Source organism: Emydura macquarii, unplaced genomic scaffold, assembly GCF_026122565.2.
Source record: "Emydura macquarii macquarii isolate MOO-44397 ecotype Brisbane River unplaced genomic scaffold, CSIRO-AGI_Emac_v2 contig_691, whole genome shotgun sequence".
NCBI lineage: Eukaryota > Metazoa > Chordata > Testudines > Chelidae > Emydura > Emydura macquarii.
This window is the reverse complement of record NW_027130828.1, coordinates 10,277,634-10,295,809: the sequence shown is the minus strand read 5'-3', so window position 1 is coordinate 10,295,809 and position 18,176 is coordinate 10,277,634. Positions and strand designations below refer to the sequence as shown.

Below are 18,176 nucleotides of genomic sequence, written 5' to 3'. Positions count from 1 at the left end.
GTTCTTCCACCACCACTAATTCACTTGAGGGCCCTTTTACAATACAGGATCTAACTATGGCATTAGACTGCTGTCTGACAGTTAGGGAGACCTATATTCTAACTCTGGTATGAGTGGGACAATATAGTTCTAGTACTGCACTTAGGGAATCATATTAAAGATTAGGTCCTTAGTCATAAATATTTATCTGTGGCGCAGCTGTGGAAAAGTCTAGAAATTCATGTTCTTATTCTTCCCATGACTGATCAAAAGCAAACTGTGTACCATAAGATGTCTTAAGAGGCTGTGTTAGAAACCTATGTTGAGCTTTCAGGGGTATCAGACAAATTGCATATTGTGAGTGTTCAATATATGAAGAGTTGGGAAGTATCTATCAAGATTCATTTGAATCAAGTGGTAATAAAAAAAGGCAAATGCCATATTCGTTGGGCTGTATTTAACAGGAGTGTCATGTGGAAAACAAGCAAGGTAATTATTCTGCTCTACTTGACATTCATTAGGCCTCAGATGGAAAACTGTTAAGTTTTTTTGGCATCATATTTTAAGACAGACAAATTGGAACATCAAGAGAGCAATAAAAATGATAAAAGGTTTGTGAAAATAAGACCTGTGAGGAAGAGTTGATTGTTAATTGTGTTAATTCTGGAGAAGATAACGCCAAGGGGAGGGATAATTGTCTACAAATACATGAAGGGATATTAGAGGTCAGGGACCAGTTAGTCTCAGGCAATAAGAACAGACTAAGAAGTAATGGGCTTAAGCCGCATCATGGAAAATTGAGGTTGAATTTTAGAAAAGATTTAAGTACTCGAACACAGAGGCATTTGGAGCAAGAACAGCCAAAGGAGGTATGGAATTAACTTCAGTGGAGCTAATCAAGGCTAGATTTAAAATACATCAGAGTTTAGGAATAACTAAATCAATTCTTCCACAAAGAAGGAGGCAGAATAGATGATCCATTAAGGGTCCCTTCCAACTCAAATGATTTTGATTCTGGCTCAAGTGTTTACTTTTATATACAGAACTTTGTACTCTGGCTGTCTTTTGTGGGAGGACAAAAGTGGGTCTACTAAACTGTTCTTTGCAGTGACTATTGGAATCTCCATTTTTAGGACAGTAATAACAGAAGAATTCAAAGTGCCTGATAAAATGGTTGGATTTAGTAAGTATCCTGGTTGTTTTTGTTCTAAAGTCAGTTCTTAAATGTACATACTGTTCAGGAACAATGTTTATTGTGATGGGTGAGGAATAAGGCACACAACTTCAGTCAGTGCTGCTGTGAAAAATCTTACCTAATAACAACATCCCCAGTAAGGGCAAATGAAACTGTGCCTGTCACACTACCCTGTACTTAAAACCCAGGTACAAACTACCTGTGTTTGCTGATAAGGCACTAGGGTTTTACAGTGACAAATATGGGGTAGGATTTTGGGTTGGGGTGCAGGAGACACAGATTTCTGAAGACCTGGTGTTCTGGTAACTCTGGCTGTAACCCCAAATTCCCCAGACTGAATTTACATAATATCTTGCTAAGAGTGAATCTGTTTGCCTGTCACCAGTCAGTTACTGCATTTATATACACTTTTGTCAATGGGGATGGGGGAAGAGGGAAGAACAAAATAGTGTTTAAACACTAAAGTGAAAGTTGAATTTTTACATGTAAGGTAGGTCAGACTATGCTTCAGAGACCTAGTACACTCAGTGCAGGGAGACGGGGCCCAAGCCTAATTTTTTCGGGCCCAGTACAAATTTGTAACACGGGCCCCATCCCACACACGTATTCCTCATCCCATACATACAATCTCATGAGCCATGAAAAATTTTTTCCTCAAGCTAATGGGGATTGTAGCCTGGGCCAGGCCCCACAGGGCCTCTGGGCCCCGGTAAAGTGTACCCCTTTCCCCCCCATGTGTGGGCCCTGCAGGGAGAAGTAACTGGGGTGCACTTTTCTGCCCAGGTGGATTTCTCTCTTCTTTTTCTTCCTGATTCTGTTTCCTTATTCCACCCTTCCTTCACCTCACTCTTGCACCCTGGACAGTGTTCTCATACACTTCACCCCGATTCCTATTTTCCTCTCTGACTGTTCACTGTTTCTCCTTCAAGGAAATTCTCCTGCTGTCATGACTCTCTGTAGCGAACACCTTTACTCCTTAGGTGCTGGATTCCAGCTGCCATGGCATATTCCATAACCTTCGGATCCCAACATGCCATCTCTTCCGGTAAAGGAAGATCACCCAAAATGTTCTGCTTACTGTATGAAGAATGGAAAGGGAAATAATAATCCATGTTAACTGCCATTACACATGGACTGATCAGCATGTCTGACATGAAGCTGAAAATGAAAGCCTGTCTTCCTGGCTCAGTTCTGTGGAAGAGTAAAAATTAACCATTTACAGGCCCACTACTCCATTCATTTCTTCCTCTGTCCATTTTGGCTAGCTGTTACATACATCTCTAAGATGCCACTTTAGCTTCTAGGCATGTATTACATATTTTTTTAAAATACATGTCAAAGGTACCCAGAGCTTTGGATGGACACCCTCTGATGTGTGGAGTTTCTCCAGAATCTACATAATTCTAATTCTTTTATTAATCATTCATTGGTTTCCTATAAAGGAGCGACACTGTTCTTCTCCCACCCAATTGCTTTTAGAGGGCCAGGTGCTGGCCATTCAGAGGGTAGTTGTGTAGTTCCGTTGCTTCATGCCACTAGAAAGGGTGGTAAAGATTCACGCTCATACAGGTGCTAGCAGAAGCAAGTTCCACAGTTGAGGGCCCTTTACTGAGTGAATGTTGACCTAATCATGCCTATTAGACTTGGCTGTCCTGTAGCTGTGCTCCATATTGCTCTTTGGGAAGGGACTATATGGCTGGCTGTGCATGTTCTCTCCCTGCTATAGTGTGAAATGCAATCATCATTCTGTGATGCAGGGGAATCTAAGGGAGGCCAGTATCCACTTTCAGCTTGAGGTCTGGCATGGCACTTCAATATAAAACCTGAACGTATTGAAGTGTAGATCAGACCAGCAACATACTCTTGAAGGAGGGCAGTGAGTTCTTTAAAAAAGCAACAACTGCAATACCTGTGCTTTGGTTGCAAAATTATCAGGACAGCCATGTTTTCTTATCAGACTGGAGATTCAGGTGGTCCTTGGACAATAACCTTAAAAAACCTTTCCCTGCCTGGCTGTGTTTAATGACTTATTTTTACCTACTATGCATTCTCACTTCAGTGTAAGACTGGTATTTATAAGGAAATACAATTACTAGAATTCAGCAAAAATTTTAATGATTCTACCCTAAAAATTGGCTTCTGTATACCAGAGTATGGAATCTAGTTTCACAGTTTTGAAATGCAATCTCCCCTTTATAGCCAGCTGCAATCAAGTAAAAGGAGCAGATACTCTGCTCTTGGCTAGGACAATAGTAAATTGACACTTGTTGAACTTGTTTCAGTAATCGGCAGGGGTGGTGAACAGATCTCACGGATCCAGGCAGAGTCTGGCTGCAAAATTCAGATCGCTCCAGGTAAGAGCCTCTGTGCGTATTGGACAAATCACGGGGCATAGCACTGAAACATGGCTCATCCAATAGACATGGAGACCTGGCTGTGCATCACATTTGTAGATGTTTTCACTGGTTACCAAGTGATGCACAAGGGAATTCTGTTTTGGGACTGACCTCCATACTAGCACAGAAAACAGACCTGTTAGCTACTTCTGGGAGCAAAATGAGGGGACAACCTCTAATCAAGAAGCAGGTGCAACTTAAGTGTTGTGTTAAAGGATGGTCCATGTTTTTCCTAGAGATTGGAAATGCTCTTGTTTAAGGCTGTCTTCCAGTGGCACTTTTTTTTGGACAGATCAGATATGGATTGTATTTAATTGATTAGTCTTGTCGGTTCTTGGAAACTGAAATTTCATGAGGTCAAGAGTTGCTCCTAATAGGATCCATCTCAAACTGAAAAGGAGACAATACCAGTCTGGTGTAATATGCTTTGTGTTCTTGCTTTATACTATTTGCTGTGAAGATAGTTTGTTTTTTGTTTTGTTTTTCCCCCTGAGAAAACTGAACTGCAATACTGCATGGGGGGAATATAGTTACAGCAAAATATGTTCTGGGTTCTTAATCTTAATTGGAAGGGAAAGATTTAAAAATAAAGGAAACATCCATTTTGTCTTTGAAATACGTTGATCCTGGATATCTCTGAATTCTCATCAACATGTTTCATTTGCAAAGGGATCATTTTATTGCTGCTGTATGGTCACTGAAGTTGCTGTCCAGTTTTTTTTAATCCAATTGAAGTGCATGCAACAACTTGTTTACTAGGAGTGTGACACTTAAAAGAAAGCTAACTTGGAATATACAGTTGTAATAAGTGTAGGAAAATGCCGTAAATCGTATCAGTCTAAGATGCCACAAGAGCAAGGCTGAATACGCCAGCAGCAGTGAGTGTGCAGGGTGATTGATGGATAAATAAGATACTTAGCAAATATTTGCTTTACTTCCAGATACATAATTATAATGAATTGCAGCCAACTGTTCAAATCAGGTATAGAACCTGATTGCATCACACAAGAACTGCGTGTGCTTTGAAGCTGCACTTTGTTCTTGAGATAGCTGTCTCTCACCAACCTCTTATAACGTGCAATCCATAAAGGAGAATGTAGATTTTACTGTCTCTTTTAACAAGTAAAAGAGAGAGCTAGTTCTGTAATCTATGCTTAGGCTGCTTGTATGTGCCCGCTTGGCTAGCCATTCAGGAGTTGTGAAATAGCCAGTCCCTGTCATGTTCTTGTTCTCTTCACAGACAGCGGTGGAATGCCTGAGAGGCCCTGTGTGCTCACCGGAATGCCAGAGAGCATTGAGTGAGTCGTCTTTTGTTTTTTCCCTCTTTCCTTTCCTCTTCCTTACCACTATGGTCTATCAGTGCTACTGTTTGGTTAACCACAATCAGCAAATGTTGGCCTGTAGAAGCTTTAGGGTCACCAGACTCTAGAGCTACTTGCTCTAACACTGAGAAGTTTACACATCAAAGGCATTTGCAGTTACAATCTGCTGAACCCTCTGCAGGAATCCCATGGAATTCCACTTCACAGGGTTGCTCTTAGGGCACCTCGAACGCAGTTGACTAACTGCAAGTTTCCAGGATACTAAATTCAGCCTTTAAAGGGCACTCTTCTCCCCTCCCCTTCCACTGCTACTGAGATGAACATCCTTCCAGCTCAGGAGAGGACTGCAGGAGGCCCCCCCCAGAGCCTGCCGGTTCCACTCCCGAATAAACTGGCAGTGTTGCTGCCGGGCAGCATGAGGTCTATCAGCATGCCTCCCATTGCTGCCAGCCAGAAGCGAAGGACTGAGCTGAATTCTTAAAGTCTGGTCCCTGCGTGGGTCGAGATGCCTCTGGCAATCCAGCAGGGGTTTCTACTCTTTAGGCCTATGGAAACTTTAGGGACAGTGTTTCCTCCCTCCCCCTTCCCAGGAGCTGAGTTTGAGACTCTCCCAAACCAGTTGAGGACCTCCTGCTGGGACTAGATCCAGGATCCTCTGGCTTACAGGAACACAGTTAACATATGGAGCTGCTCTTTCTCTCCCCAACCTTTGGGTAGGTGGGTTTTTTAAAATCCATCTGGAAATCTTTAAGAGTTGCATTTGATTAATAAAAGATACATAGGCACAAAGACTCTCAAGAGAAGACTTTCAGTATTCTTCTATTCCTAAGAGATCTAAGGATGCTTAAATCCCCTCGCTGTACCATAATTCTGCAAGCGGTGAACCAGAATAAGAGTAATTGGCAAGCTCATATTATAGGGCAAACAATACGGTTTTGCTGATATTGAGGCATTTTTCCCTCTAGCAAAGGATATTTCAGAACAAGAGCAAAATATTAAAAAGCTGTAATGCCTGTTGAGATGCTTGGGGAAAAATGGTAAAGAGCCAGATTTTCTTAACACCCAGAAGTTCTGAAAGATGCAACTGAACACACACTCAGGGTCCAAGACTATCTCAAATGACCCTACTTCTTTAGACTTGTGAAGCTGAGTGAGGAAGAAGGCTGAGGACATGGAATTTAATTTCCTTCTCTGATATTTAACATCAGCCTGACTGTGATACCAGTAGGATATCTGGATTTTCCTCATGCAGTCCTTCGTGAGGAGTTGTCGTCCCCACCACCAAAAATGAACTAATGGCAATATTCCTAACCACTCCTCTCCCACCTAAAACACCAAGCATCATGTGCCCTCTGTTTTCATCTGTCTTCCTGACTGTTTCCATCAAAAAAAATTAACTTTATTCAAAATGTAAGAGCTTTATGAATAAAACTGAAGATAATTGTTTTTAAGAAAATCAACAACCCAACCATTGATTTGAAATCTGAAATCTGCTTCTGGAAATTCCAGCTCCTGCCTTACTTCCTGATTGATGCCCGAGGTAGGGATGATGCTCTGCTGTTGGACACAGATCATCAGACCACCACCCCCTGAATTCACCCCAGGTGAATGCGTCATCGGGGGGCGCTTCCCTCCGCTGCTTCAAGACTTTAGCATGAGCTGCAGCATCCTAATGTACCTGGGATGGTTGGATGCTAACTGGAGCAGAGAGGAAGAACCACCCACCCAAGTGCAAATGGGTGACTGCTGACTTGGCTCCAGCCTCTTCAGTGAAGGGAAGGGGCAGGTAGATGGCAGCAGTTAACATGAGGATAGAAGCCTCTGCCAGTCAGCTCAAACATTATAAAACTGCCAGGGAGCAATCTTTAATCTCCTGGCCCTGGCTCTTTCATCCATCTGTTCTCACAAGCAGCAGTTAGTTTATTGCCCTAGCTGCTACACAGTGCCACTGCCCCGTTTTCTGTACAGCCTTAGCAACCCCAACCGTGATGGGAGGCTGCAAGCAACCCTGCCAGTGTTGCTGGGGGAGAGCAGGCAGAGAATAATGAGACATTCGCCTGTGGCTCTGTGTGGGATCAGAGGGTGGTGGTCTAATCTGCTGTGTTACTGTATCAGAGCAGCACTCCTGGCCTGCCTCAGTCAGGAAGTGAGGCTGTGGGTGGGATTTACAAAGATTGATATTAAAAATAAAATTGGGGTTTTAGGCGTTAGAAATTCTTCACTTAAAATATGGTACACTCAAGATGTAGGGAAGCCAATGCTTTAAAAATGTGTAAGCATGAAAGATGTCAAGATGCACTGCTTCTTCCTTTCCCCCCTTTTAGAAATCAGAGTTCTGACAGGTGTTGTGAAGGGGAATTGGTGTTCCAAAGTTTAAAAGCCATTGTGCTAACCATGGTTTTCTTCTCATCACTTCACTTCTCCTCTCTCCAAGAGTCTCACATTCCAGTGGTTCTTAGTTTCTTGGATAGATGAAACTGTGTTGTCTAATGGTTGTTTCCCTTGGTTCTTTTCAAAGACAAGCGAAGAGGCTACTGGGGCAGATAGTGGATCGCTGTCGGAATGGACCTGGCTTTCACAACGATGTTGATGGCAATAGTACGATCCAAGAGATTCTGATCCCGGCATCCAAAGTGGGTCTAGTCATTGGCAAAGGAGGCGAAACAATAAAACAGTTGCAGGTGTGCAAGATGTTTTTACTTCAGGGAACTGTCGCCTAGCAAAATTTTTCTAGATTGGGATTCCCAAACTGTGGTACACATATCATTGGTAGTATGTGATCTTGGTGTTCCATCCATTCACTTCACAACAACCTAAGGTGGTATGTGACCCAATAGATATAAAAAGAGAGTGCTTTAAAATGAAGAACGTCTAGTGTCTGTTGTAGGAAGTTAACATGTTAGCCCTTCACCTTGAAAGATCTGGATTCAAATCCAGCCCCAAATTTCAAAAGAAATGAGCTTGTCCTCAGTTTAGCTGCTAGAGGATATTTGTCTGCATCATGGGAGAGACACAGGTGTGGCAAAATGTGTGCAGTGTTTAAGAGGGGCCTCATCTGACGTAGCTAAGGATAAAAAATTTTTCACGGAAGTCACTGATTCTGAGACTTCCAGAGACCTCCATGAAATTATACCCTTCCTCCCAGGCTTTAGTAATGCCTGGTCAGCCCCTCACCCCTATTATTTTTAGTAAAAGTCATAGACAGGTCATGGCTTCTGTGAATTTTTGTGTATTGCCCATGACCTGTCCTTGACTTTTTACTAAAAATAACTGTGACACAATCTTAACCTTAGGCATAGCAAAGGATCATCCCAGGTCAGGATTCAGGTGCATTATTGAAGCTGCTGAATGCCTGCTGTGCTGTTCCCCGGGATATGTTTAATCAAATTCATTATTTCTGTAGGTGAAGTTGGTATTCAATGTCCTTTTTTCTGCCTCTACCCCTATTAAAACTTGTGTATGTGTTAATTAGTGTACCTGGATATCTTTTCTCTTCCCTCTATCTTGGTATACTTTACAAATTTTTACATATTTAATTTTTACATTTATGCCAAGATAATAATTGTGATTTATTTGTTGAGAACTTTAATTATGGCTGCACCATCCAAAGGTATTGGGCACACCACATAATGGTGTGTTTAGTGAAGTTCTTGTCTCACTGTTACATCTGGATAGAGAAACAGATGTTGGATTCTCTGTTTGCAGTTGTCTCTGCAATAAAATGTGGTGTGGTGAGAGAGACACTTCCTTGCAGTCCTGTGCTGAGGCAGTAGAACAGTTATGGTCTTTGTGGAGTAGAGGACCATAGATTGCTTTAAAAAACAAAAAAAAAATCACAAGCTTGGAATGCTGTTGATCTGATCCATAGAAATGTTTAATGACCCAAGTTTAGACACCTACTGTTCACTCTTTTGCTAAGGTACCTTGCTTATTAAAGTATTGTGTGGCTTTTGCAGGAGCGAACAGGTGTGAAAATGGTTATGATCCAAGATGGCCCATTACCGACGGGAGCAGATAAACCTCTCCGTATAACTGGAGATGCTTTTAAAGTACAGGTATGGAGTAAAAACCTCATATGATTCTGTATAATAGTACTAAGGGACTCTTTAGACAATGGAGTTGTTGATAGTGCTTGTGAACATGTAATGGAGTTAAATAAATCTGCTAATAGTTTGTAAGAAAATGATGGCTGCTGCTCATTCTAAACATCCACTGAAGAAGGCAGGTGCTGGCACTCATTCTATAGATAAGTCACCAGTGTAACCAGAATGTTTAATACCTCAGACAGCCAATCAACACTTGTAATCTGAAAGCAGAACCGCTCCTGGCACTAAAGGGTTAAATTTATTCGCAGGAGCTCTGTTGTGCTAGGTGCCCCACTTAAAATACATAGTCCTGGCTTCAGAACTTAATCCCACGATCCCACCAGAGGAGGCAGGATGCTTCCTAGTGGATGTTTAGAATGACCAGAGATAGCAGTTTATGCTTATGAGGTGGTTCTGTGAAATTGATACGTTTTTATTAGAGACTGGCAGCCTAATCTGGATTGAGAACTCTGAAGGTATTAAGACTGGTACAGCAGTTTGTTGCACCAAGTAGCACCCAACAGCCAAAGTTAGATTTTCAGTTCCTGCCCAAACATACAAACTGTGTGTGAGATCTTTCAGAAGCATGAGGCACCCAGCTCCTATTGATTTTCAGTGGGAGCTGAGACTCTGATTCCCACAGGTGCTTAAGAAACACCTAAAATGATAGGTGTCGCAGGTCGTGACTGACGAATGCGAATATCTTTTCCTACACTCCTAGTTTTATCTAGCTAGTGATGCAGCTTTCAATTTTATGAATGATGATTCACAAGCTACTTAAGCTTAGCATTACAAAGGTGTAAATCCGTAAGACAAGTTGAAAAGCAATCTTACTTTTTCAATCAAAATGCATGTTACCTGTCACGTATACTAGTCTGCCTTGCTGGATGTGCGTTAGCATATTTTCCATGTTCTTCCTGAGCAGTAAATGACATGCAAATCAGAATCAAGGGATCTTAGACTGTAGGCCCTTTGACCAGTGATTGTCTGTTTGCACAGCATGTAACAAGCTCACTGGACCCTTTATCCTGGTGGGGCACTCTGGACGCTACATCAATTGCACTTGGCAGATGATAATTTGAGATGGCAGATTTGTATTAAATCACACCAATAACTTTTATCTCCCTCCATATCAACTTTTTTTGTGATCGCTATTTCAGAAAAAAGTTGAGGGGACAACCTCCCTTATATCCTGTAACACAACCACTAATCTCAGCAGTGCTGCTTTAAGTAGTGCATGAAGCCTGAAGTTTGATATGTAGCTTTAATAAGTACACATCTATAAAAGATGGCCACTATACGTTTGTTAGTGCAGGTCTACACTCCCGCTTAAGTCAAACTAACTTACGTCATTCGAAGGTGTGAAAAAGACATGCACCCCCAAGTGACACAAGTTGCAGCAATCTTAGCGCTGTCCACTCAGTGTTTTGTGAGTGGGAGATGCTCTCCCGCTGACATAGCTTCTGCCTCTTGTGGAGGTGAAGTAATTATGCTGATGGGAGAGCGCTCTCCTGTCGTCATACAGTGTCTTCACCAGACATGCTCCAGCAGCGCAGCTGTGCCAATGTAGCACTTATAGTGTAGACCTGCTCTCAGTAATGTACACTTTCACTAGCTGGGCTATATAGTAGCTTGTGAAAGGCCTTCTGAAATGAACACAAAATTATTTGCTTGTGTAGGAAAACCTTCCAAGATTACTAGAGTTATTCTCCATTGCTTACCTTTCACCATGTTAGGTAGCTTGTATTTCTTCTTTCCCTTCCTGTCTCCTCCTTCCCACCTTCTAGTGGACATCATGGCTTCTGCTATAGCATGTTTGTTTGAGTTTGAATTCCATCCAGCAGCAAGGGCCTTTAATTTCCTTAAAAACCTAACTCAGATTATAGTTTAGAAACAAGCATCCATGGTTTTTTTTTAAAGGCATTTTAAACAATTTTACATGAGGATCTTCCTCCTAAAAAGCGATCAAATTTCTAATTGGGAAAGGAGAACAAAACAGATCTCCATTAAAATAGTGAGAGAAATCCCAAGTCAAGGAATTTCAGTCTGCTTATTATAAGAAGCAATTCAGCTTGAAGCCTTCTCACCATTGAGGCCCTGAGCACCAAGATGGAGGAAGTGGGATGGATATTAGTTAAAAGCTAATCATAATTTCTTTCCCCACAGCAAGCAAGGGAAATGGTACTGGAGATCATCCGAGAGAAAGATCAGGCAGATTTCCGAGGTGTACGGAGTGATTTCAGCTCTAGAATGGGAGGAGGCAGCATAGAGGTATGCTTCCTTAAAAAGTGCTGTGGTTATCTTCCCACATGGAGAGTGAGGGATGGAGACCATTTAATTTCAAACCTTGCCAGTGAGATTTAATTCCTTCATAATGCTCACTGCCGTTAAATATATCACACACGTCCAACAGAAGAGGCTCACCAGCTTTCCAGAGAGGGCATTTGTTTGGACTTGCAATTGGCACTTCTCTCTCTTCCAAAATACTTTCAGAAATGCCATTCTTGTAATGCAGAGGGTTAATTTTGATAGGGGAGGGGATTTATGGCCAGTGAAAATCTTGAGTATTGCTCATATACTTGTGCTTCAGAGGGGTAAAGCTTTACAGCCTAGAGCTGCTTCACTTGGCCTGGCACAGTACCTAAGTGGGATAAAAACACCCCTTGAAAAACAAGTATAGTACATTCCAGTTCTGAGTTTTCATACTGCTTTGCCTTTCCCATCAGGTCTCGGTGCCCAGGTTTGCTGTTGGAATTGTAATAGGAAGAAACGGAGAAATGATCAAAAAGATTCAGAACGATGCTGGCGTTAGGATTCAGTTTAAACCAGGTTTGTGTGAGAACACAGAGGTCTGTTACTTTCTGTTCACTATGCCAAGCAGGGACTGCCAAGGTTTATTATTTAGTGCTAGTCTTCAGCAGCTAGTCTTCCTTCTGTCCTACTTAGTGTCTCTTTCTAACACCAATTTAGATATGACATACCACCACCTTGGTTCCTCATGCAGTTTCTACAGAGGTTTTCTGCTTGTTGCCTGTGAAACTGGAAAGAGAGACTGGAAAGAAATTGTGTACACTTCATTTGCAAAATATTAGACACTTTGACAGCGATGTCTTGGTCTTGTAGCTAATTGATACAAAGAATTGGGTTATGGAAAACCTTGTTTCCTGGCTTTAAAGTACTCTTCTTTAGGGTACTCCTGGCCTTTAGGCATCAGGGCTTGACAAATTCAAATGTCCTCTGTCACTTGGCTGCCTTTGTCCAGTTGAGAATAGAGCAATCTCTTTCAAGGTTTATCATGTTGCATGTAAGGGCTGAAGGTAGAGGAGAAAGGTGGTAGGTCTAACAGATGACTGGTCTACCTGCAAGAAAACACTGCTGGCTATGACCATACTGGAGGGAAGCTTCATTTGGTGGGTGGGCGTTTTCCCTTTCTTAATTAAGTCTTTGTCACCTCTCCCTCCACAGATGATGGGATTAGTCCTGAAAGAGTCGCGCAGGTCATGGGGCTTCCTGATCGGTGTCAGCACGCAGCTCATATCATCAATGAGCTTATTCTCACAGCACAGGTGGGTTCTGTGTACTCCCAGGAGGCAAACACCTATATTAATAGAGAATGGGAAATGTAGTTATGGGAAGTACATAGTAGACGTGGTGGTATGACTATAGGCCACCCTCTAAGAAGGAATAGACGGTGTTGAGTAGGCGACTTTGTTCTCTCCTCTCCCTCCTCTTTTTAGCAAGCCCCTTTATGCTGCTACCCATTAGAGTGCTGTAGTGTCACTTTCTTAGGCCTGGTCTACACTAGAGAGTTTTGTCAACAAAACAGTGCTAATGTACACACTACTGTCACCACCCTGCTGACAAAACTGCCCTGTTTTTCCAACAAAATAAAACCACCTCTACAAGAGGCGTAGGGCTTTTTGTCGGCAGATGTAGGGCAACACAGTGTGCCCGTAGAGTGGTGGAGGGGCTGTCATACGTGTCAATTTTACTGCTCTGAGGGGTCATGGGAGGCTGCTGCCTGGCTTGCGGGGCAAACCCGGAGTGCGGGGGCTCTGAGCCAGGCATGGGAAGCTGCTCCCTGGCTACCAGCTGCAAGCCGGGGCCAGAGCCCTGTATTTGATCAAGCTGCGGGCAGCTGCCACCCAGCTACGAGCCCAGGAAATAGACAGCTACCGCCGGGTTCCTAGCCAGGGTGCTGGAGGCTGCCTCCCAGCTGAGAGATGAGGTAGGGCACAGGAGCTCACAGTCAAAGCGCATGAGGCTGCTGCTCACCTCCCAGCTGGGACCAAGCGGGACACAGTGGCTGCTGCCCGGCTTCCTGGGTCACAGGAGGCTGCTGCCTGGGTTGCAGCCGGGGTGCAGGAGGCTCCAGCCCTGACCCGAAGGCGGGCTGCTGCAGCCCACTCCCGGCTCAGAGCTGGACTGGGCAGGATGCAGGGTAAAGTCCCCGCGCAGCTGCCCCAGCTCCCAGCTGGGACCAGGAGGGGGGGAGGGTAGCCCATAGGGTGCCCGGGAGCCTGTGGGCTCTCGGCAGGGAGCCGAGAGATGAGTCTCTCAGCTCCCCACGCACTGCCCCTGAAGTCAGTGGAAGTGCTTCTGGTGAGGACACACTCCACTGACTGGAGGAGAGCAGTGTGGACATGAGCCACCGCTATAAAAGCGGATGCTGAAAGTTGACATAAATATGTCCCTTATTTTTTTAGTGTAGACAAGGCCTTTAGTGTTTTGCTATCCTTGATGTGCTGGTTCAGCTATGGAAGGTCTCTCAAACACATCCAGCTAGTTCTCAGACAGCATTTATGGCCACACCCGGGCTCTACATTTCCCTCACATAATCAATTCTATATCTTAATATTGTCAGATTCTTATGAATTGTATCTTTTTAGTATATGAGAAAATGGTGAGTGATATACTGCTTATTTACTAGATAACTTACGTTTTGCTCATGATTTGCGTCAAGATGCATTAGGATGGTAACAGGAATTTATCTTTCTGCCGTTGTCCGAGGCTGTGGACATAGGTTTCAGTATATTCAGCGTATCTTCTGCATTTGTCTTTAGTTTGATGTCGACTGCTTTGGCTGTGATAGTTCCATCTATTTTGTCTTGATTTTCTTCACAGATTGCCATTAGAATAGACTAGTGCTTAATAAATAGCTCAAAACGGTCAACCACTAACTTCCATTGTTCATCTTGGGGGAGAGTTAGTTTGGATCCTCTGGCTGTCTTCAGTGAAGCTGAAACACGGTGGTGGTTACGGAAGTATTTTGCAATTTCAGCAACATTTTCCTTTATTCCTGGAGTTGTACTTAAGTCTTCAAATGAGTGCTGGACCCAAACGAGTACTGCACCCATGTGTTCTAAATTTCAGGTTCCCTTCATTATCTCTTAGATTTCTTCTCATCTTTGCTACGTTTTACAGCATTGTCTGTGACAAAGCTATACACTTGAATTTTTGTTCAGTAAGTTATAGCTTTTACTGCTGCTACTTTTAAATATTCTGCTGTCTGGGCATTTCCTGGTGTATCAGTCGTTTCTGTGGGATAGACAACCCCACCTTCTGTTGTTGCACAAGGACATATTACAGATCCTTGTGTACATCGCTGCACCCATCAAGACTCAGATTAACGAATGTCTCGTCAATGTTTTTTGCACACTCCAATTTCCTTCTTGTACGCTGTATACAGCAATGTCTGCTCTGCTGAGTGGAGTGTAGCCTGGTCGTGATGATTGAACCATGTCACTGAAATATTTGTTCTGAACAAGCAGAAAGGGAGAATTTGCTGTATAAATGAACCAAGGCATTTTTTCATCTACGGAGTCTTGCTGGCATTTACAGACCCCGATTATGAACTGAGCCATGGTTTTACTGGATGGTGAAGAAAGTCTAGTTGTTTTGTGTGTGTGTGTTTGTCTACACAAACACGCACACACAGTTTACTGTCTGATGTATGTTTAATTGCAGCACTGCTGGGGATAACAGCAAATAACTCTGAAGTTGTAGATATTGCAGATGGACATTCATAACCCCTTATGTCTAACTAAGCAGGACTGTGAAACAAAATGGTAAAAAAAAGTCATTCACTGAGCATTTCTCAGTGCACTGCTTTAAAGAAATGAGACTGTAAAATGAAACATTTCTTCCTACTCTGCAGCTGATTGTACCACTGTTTAAAATACTTAATTTATTCTAAACCCAGTTTTATAGGGAAAATAAATAAGGATTATCTAAATCCATTTAAACAGTTATCTCTAGCAAAGTACCAAACAACTTGAAGAAATTTTTTTTTTTTAATGTTAAAGGTATTTTTTAGGTTCAATACCTAAAACCTTTACTTTTTAAACAGGAAATCTTCACCTAGGATGTTTGATTATATTGAGCAATAAAATTTCAGAAGTCCAGCAGTAACTGTACATAGTTGATAATGCTCCCACAACAAACTAACATACCAATTATATTTTGAACATGCACATTTTGAAATTCATAAGTAATCTCTCCCCAAAACGCCAATTTATTACACTAATCTAAGTTATCATTTACTAGCGTAGTAAGACGTGGTAGGCAGTCCATAAGAATGGTGCAAAAATGAGTTTACTAACCAGTTGATTCAGATTTTTCAGACACATCCACATCACCTTCAAAGTCATTGTCTTCTGAGATGCATTTTTCATCAGGTTTCATTCTGACAACCGGGCCTTGTATCTCTTTGCTACATTGTTTAAATTTGGCGTGTTCTTGTTTTTTGTTTTTGTTTTTGTTTTTTAACTCAGAGGTACAAGAATTTCTTGAAAATATTCCGAAATAGGGTCTTTGTACAAGGTGCTGCCACGGCAGTTTCCCTCCAATTCCCGAGTTTGTAATCAACACTAGTGGCTGCACCCTGAAGAATGTTGTCCCTGCTTCCCACAGTGTCCTGCTTTGACACCAGTGTTGCTCCTTTCCGGTTGCACACTCTGCTCCTTCTCCCTTGTTACAGAACCTCTCCCACCAGGACCTCCAGAAAACAAAAGAAGCAACAACAATCCAAGACTTCTGTTCGTGTAACCCACATGCCTTTTTGATTTTTAATTGTTCAGAGAGAGAGAAGCAGCTGAGAAATTAATGGATTTCTGTTTGTTTATATCTGTCTATGAGCAAGGAGACAGAGCAAGGCCAAAACCGTCCAGAAGCAAGGGCTAGTAATTACTGGACAGATCAGTATTTTTCCATGAGCTGGTGAGCAAGTTTTCGTGGTGGGTGGAGTCATAAATATTTATAATTTGAGAATTGAGCCTATTAGATCTCAGGGAGAATGAGGCGACCAGGTGGGCTCAGTGGATGGTCCTGATGAGATTCATGATGTCTTCTGAAGTCACAGGCTGGGTCCCAACGCCTGTGATGACCTTGCCAGTCTCTTGCGCCCAGTAGCATAGCCCCTGGGTCTCCCACAGGACCAGGCCCTTAATACAGCACGTGGACCGTTGTGCCATATTTATAAAGCTTGTAGTCAAAAGTTCAATGTTTTTCCCAATTGTTCCTTCATATAGAAAAGAAACCTTGACCTCAGTTTTTGATATAGGCTCATGGATTCAGCATATTTATTTAAATGTTTTAAGAGATTATAATAAATTTAGGCCTTCACGTTTTGTTTAAATTCAAATTTCATTTTAAATTGATTTTTTTTTTTTAACGTAATTATAGTTTAAATAACAAAATAAAAATCTGATTTACATTTTTTTTAAAATCCAATTTTCATTTACTCAAAAAAATTACCAATGTTTATCTATCCTGACTGGGGGAAAGCATGGAACTGAGTGTTGGGGTTAACATGGAAAATATTGCTTCTACCACAATGCTTGATAAGGGTGAGAAGTGCTCAGAATGGCACAGCATGAACTGAGTGCACAAAGAGCTCTTTTCTTCCTGATCTCTTCTGCAGGTTCTAGCTAGTGGGTCTGTACCCTAGGTACCCTATATACCCATCCTTGTGCTGTTCTGAAAGGGCTCTAGGTCTGGAAAGCGCCACTGCTCTTTCTGGAAGGCAGTGGGAGAGAAAACAGCCTTTTGTGGCTTTTCCCAATGCTGTTACTCGTGATTTGAAAACCTCTTTACATACAAGGGCAAATATCCTTTCCTCAGCCACTTAATCTTTGGACCCTTTGTCACATTGGCCTGTGACAGCAGAGGGCCTTTACTTTGGAGATTAAAGCATTTGGATTCTTTATACTGACCGAACACTTCTTTGAACTTGGACAGAGTTGTTTGGAGGTTCAGGTTGATTTGAAGCAATGTGTGTTTCATCTGAGGGATTCCAGTGGTTCTTAAGGTAATTGGCATTTGAAAGGGTTAACTTTTGGCTTCCATGACGCCTTTGGTGCCAAACTGGTGCATTAATGCTAAGATTTCTGGCTTGCTCTAAGGAAAGTCAGGCAACTAGCCCTGCTCAGATTGGAGCCCAGTAACTAAAAGGACTTTGAGCTTATATATACCTGCCAGTTACAGAAGGATATTATTTGCTTGAAGGCATGCATTTATCTATATTTGCTGAAATAAACCTACAGCGTCAAGAAGGCAGCTGGGACCTATATTAACAGCACTTCTTTGAACTGCTTCAGAATCTCAAGTACAGAAACAAAGGCCAGGAGTTCCCTAGTTTAGTGATATTAGTGGTATTGATTATATCATGCAGTTTAAACTCTACTGTGCCTTTTTTTTAATGTGGTAAATTAGAAGTACAGGTATTGGGGTCAGGAAAAAAAATATTGATGGAAATGCTGTTTTTCCCTTCAAGGAACGAGATGGCTTTGGAAGTCTGGCGGTAGCCCGGGGAAGAGGCCGTGGTCGTGGGGACTGGAGTGCTGGGACACCTGGGGGGATGCAGGAAATAACCTACACGGTGCCAGCTGATAAGTGTGGCCTTGTTATAGGCAAAGGTAGGTGGTGCTGACATGACACTCTGTGAGATGTAATCTCCGTTTCAAATGGTTCTGAATGGGGGTTCCTAAATTTTATTGCAGTGTCTGTGGTATTTTCAGTATTTAAAATTGTGGTTCAGTGGCCATGATCGTACAACATCGGAGGAACCTAGTAAGCGTAATCACTTAGCAAAGAAAATGCTTACTAATGCTTCCTTCTGATGCCTTAATTCTTCTCACAAGTGTCCTTTCTAGGCATTTGTTAATATGAAGAAGAGCGTTTTTGCACGCAGAAAAGTCAT

At 42.4% G+C, this 18,176-nt stretch overlaps 1 protein-coding gene across 9 annotated transcripts in view; it reads left to right on the top strand.

Moving 5' to 3' along the window:
• The window catches only part of FUBP3 (far upstream element binding protein 3), a 61,483-nt gene that overhangs the window by 26,174 nt on the left and 17,133 nt on the right, over positions 1-18,176 (top strand). For all 9 annotated transcript variants that reach the window (XM_067541952.1, XM_067541954.1, XM_067541956.1 and 6 more), the window contains 9 exons: positions 1,113-1,162; positions 3,457-3,528; positions 4,811-4,868; positions 7,411-7,573; positions 8,849-8,947; positions 11,144-11,248; positions 11,704-11,806; positions 12,443-12,543; positions 17,751-17,892. In XM_067541952.1, the coding sequence (XP_067398053.1) occupies positions 1,113-1,162; positions 3,457-3,528; positions 4,811-4,868; positions 7,411-7,573; positions 8,849-8,947; positions 11,144-11,248; positions 11,704-11,806; positions 12,443-12,543; positions 17,751-17,892 (893 nt within the window). The remainder of the gene's footprint in view (positions 1-1,112; positions 1,163-3,456; positions 3,529-4,810; positions 4,869-7,410; positions 7,574-8,848; positions 8,948-11,143; positions 11,249-11,703; positions 11,807-12,442; positions 12,544-17,750; positions 17,893-18,176) is intronic.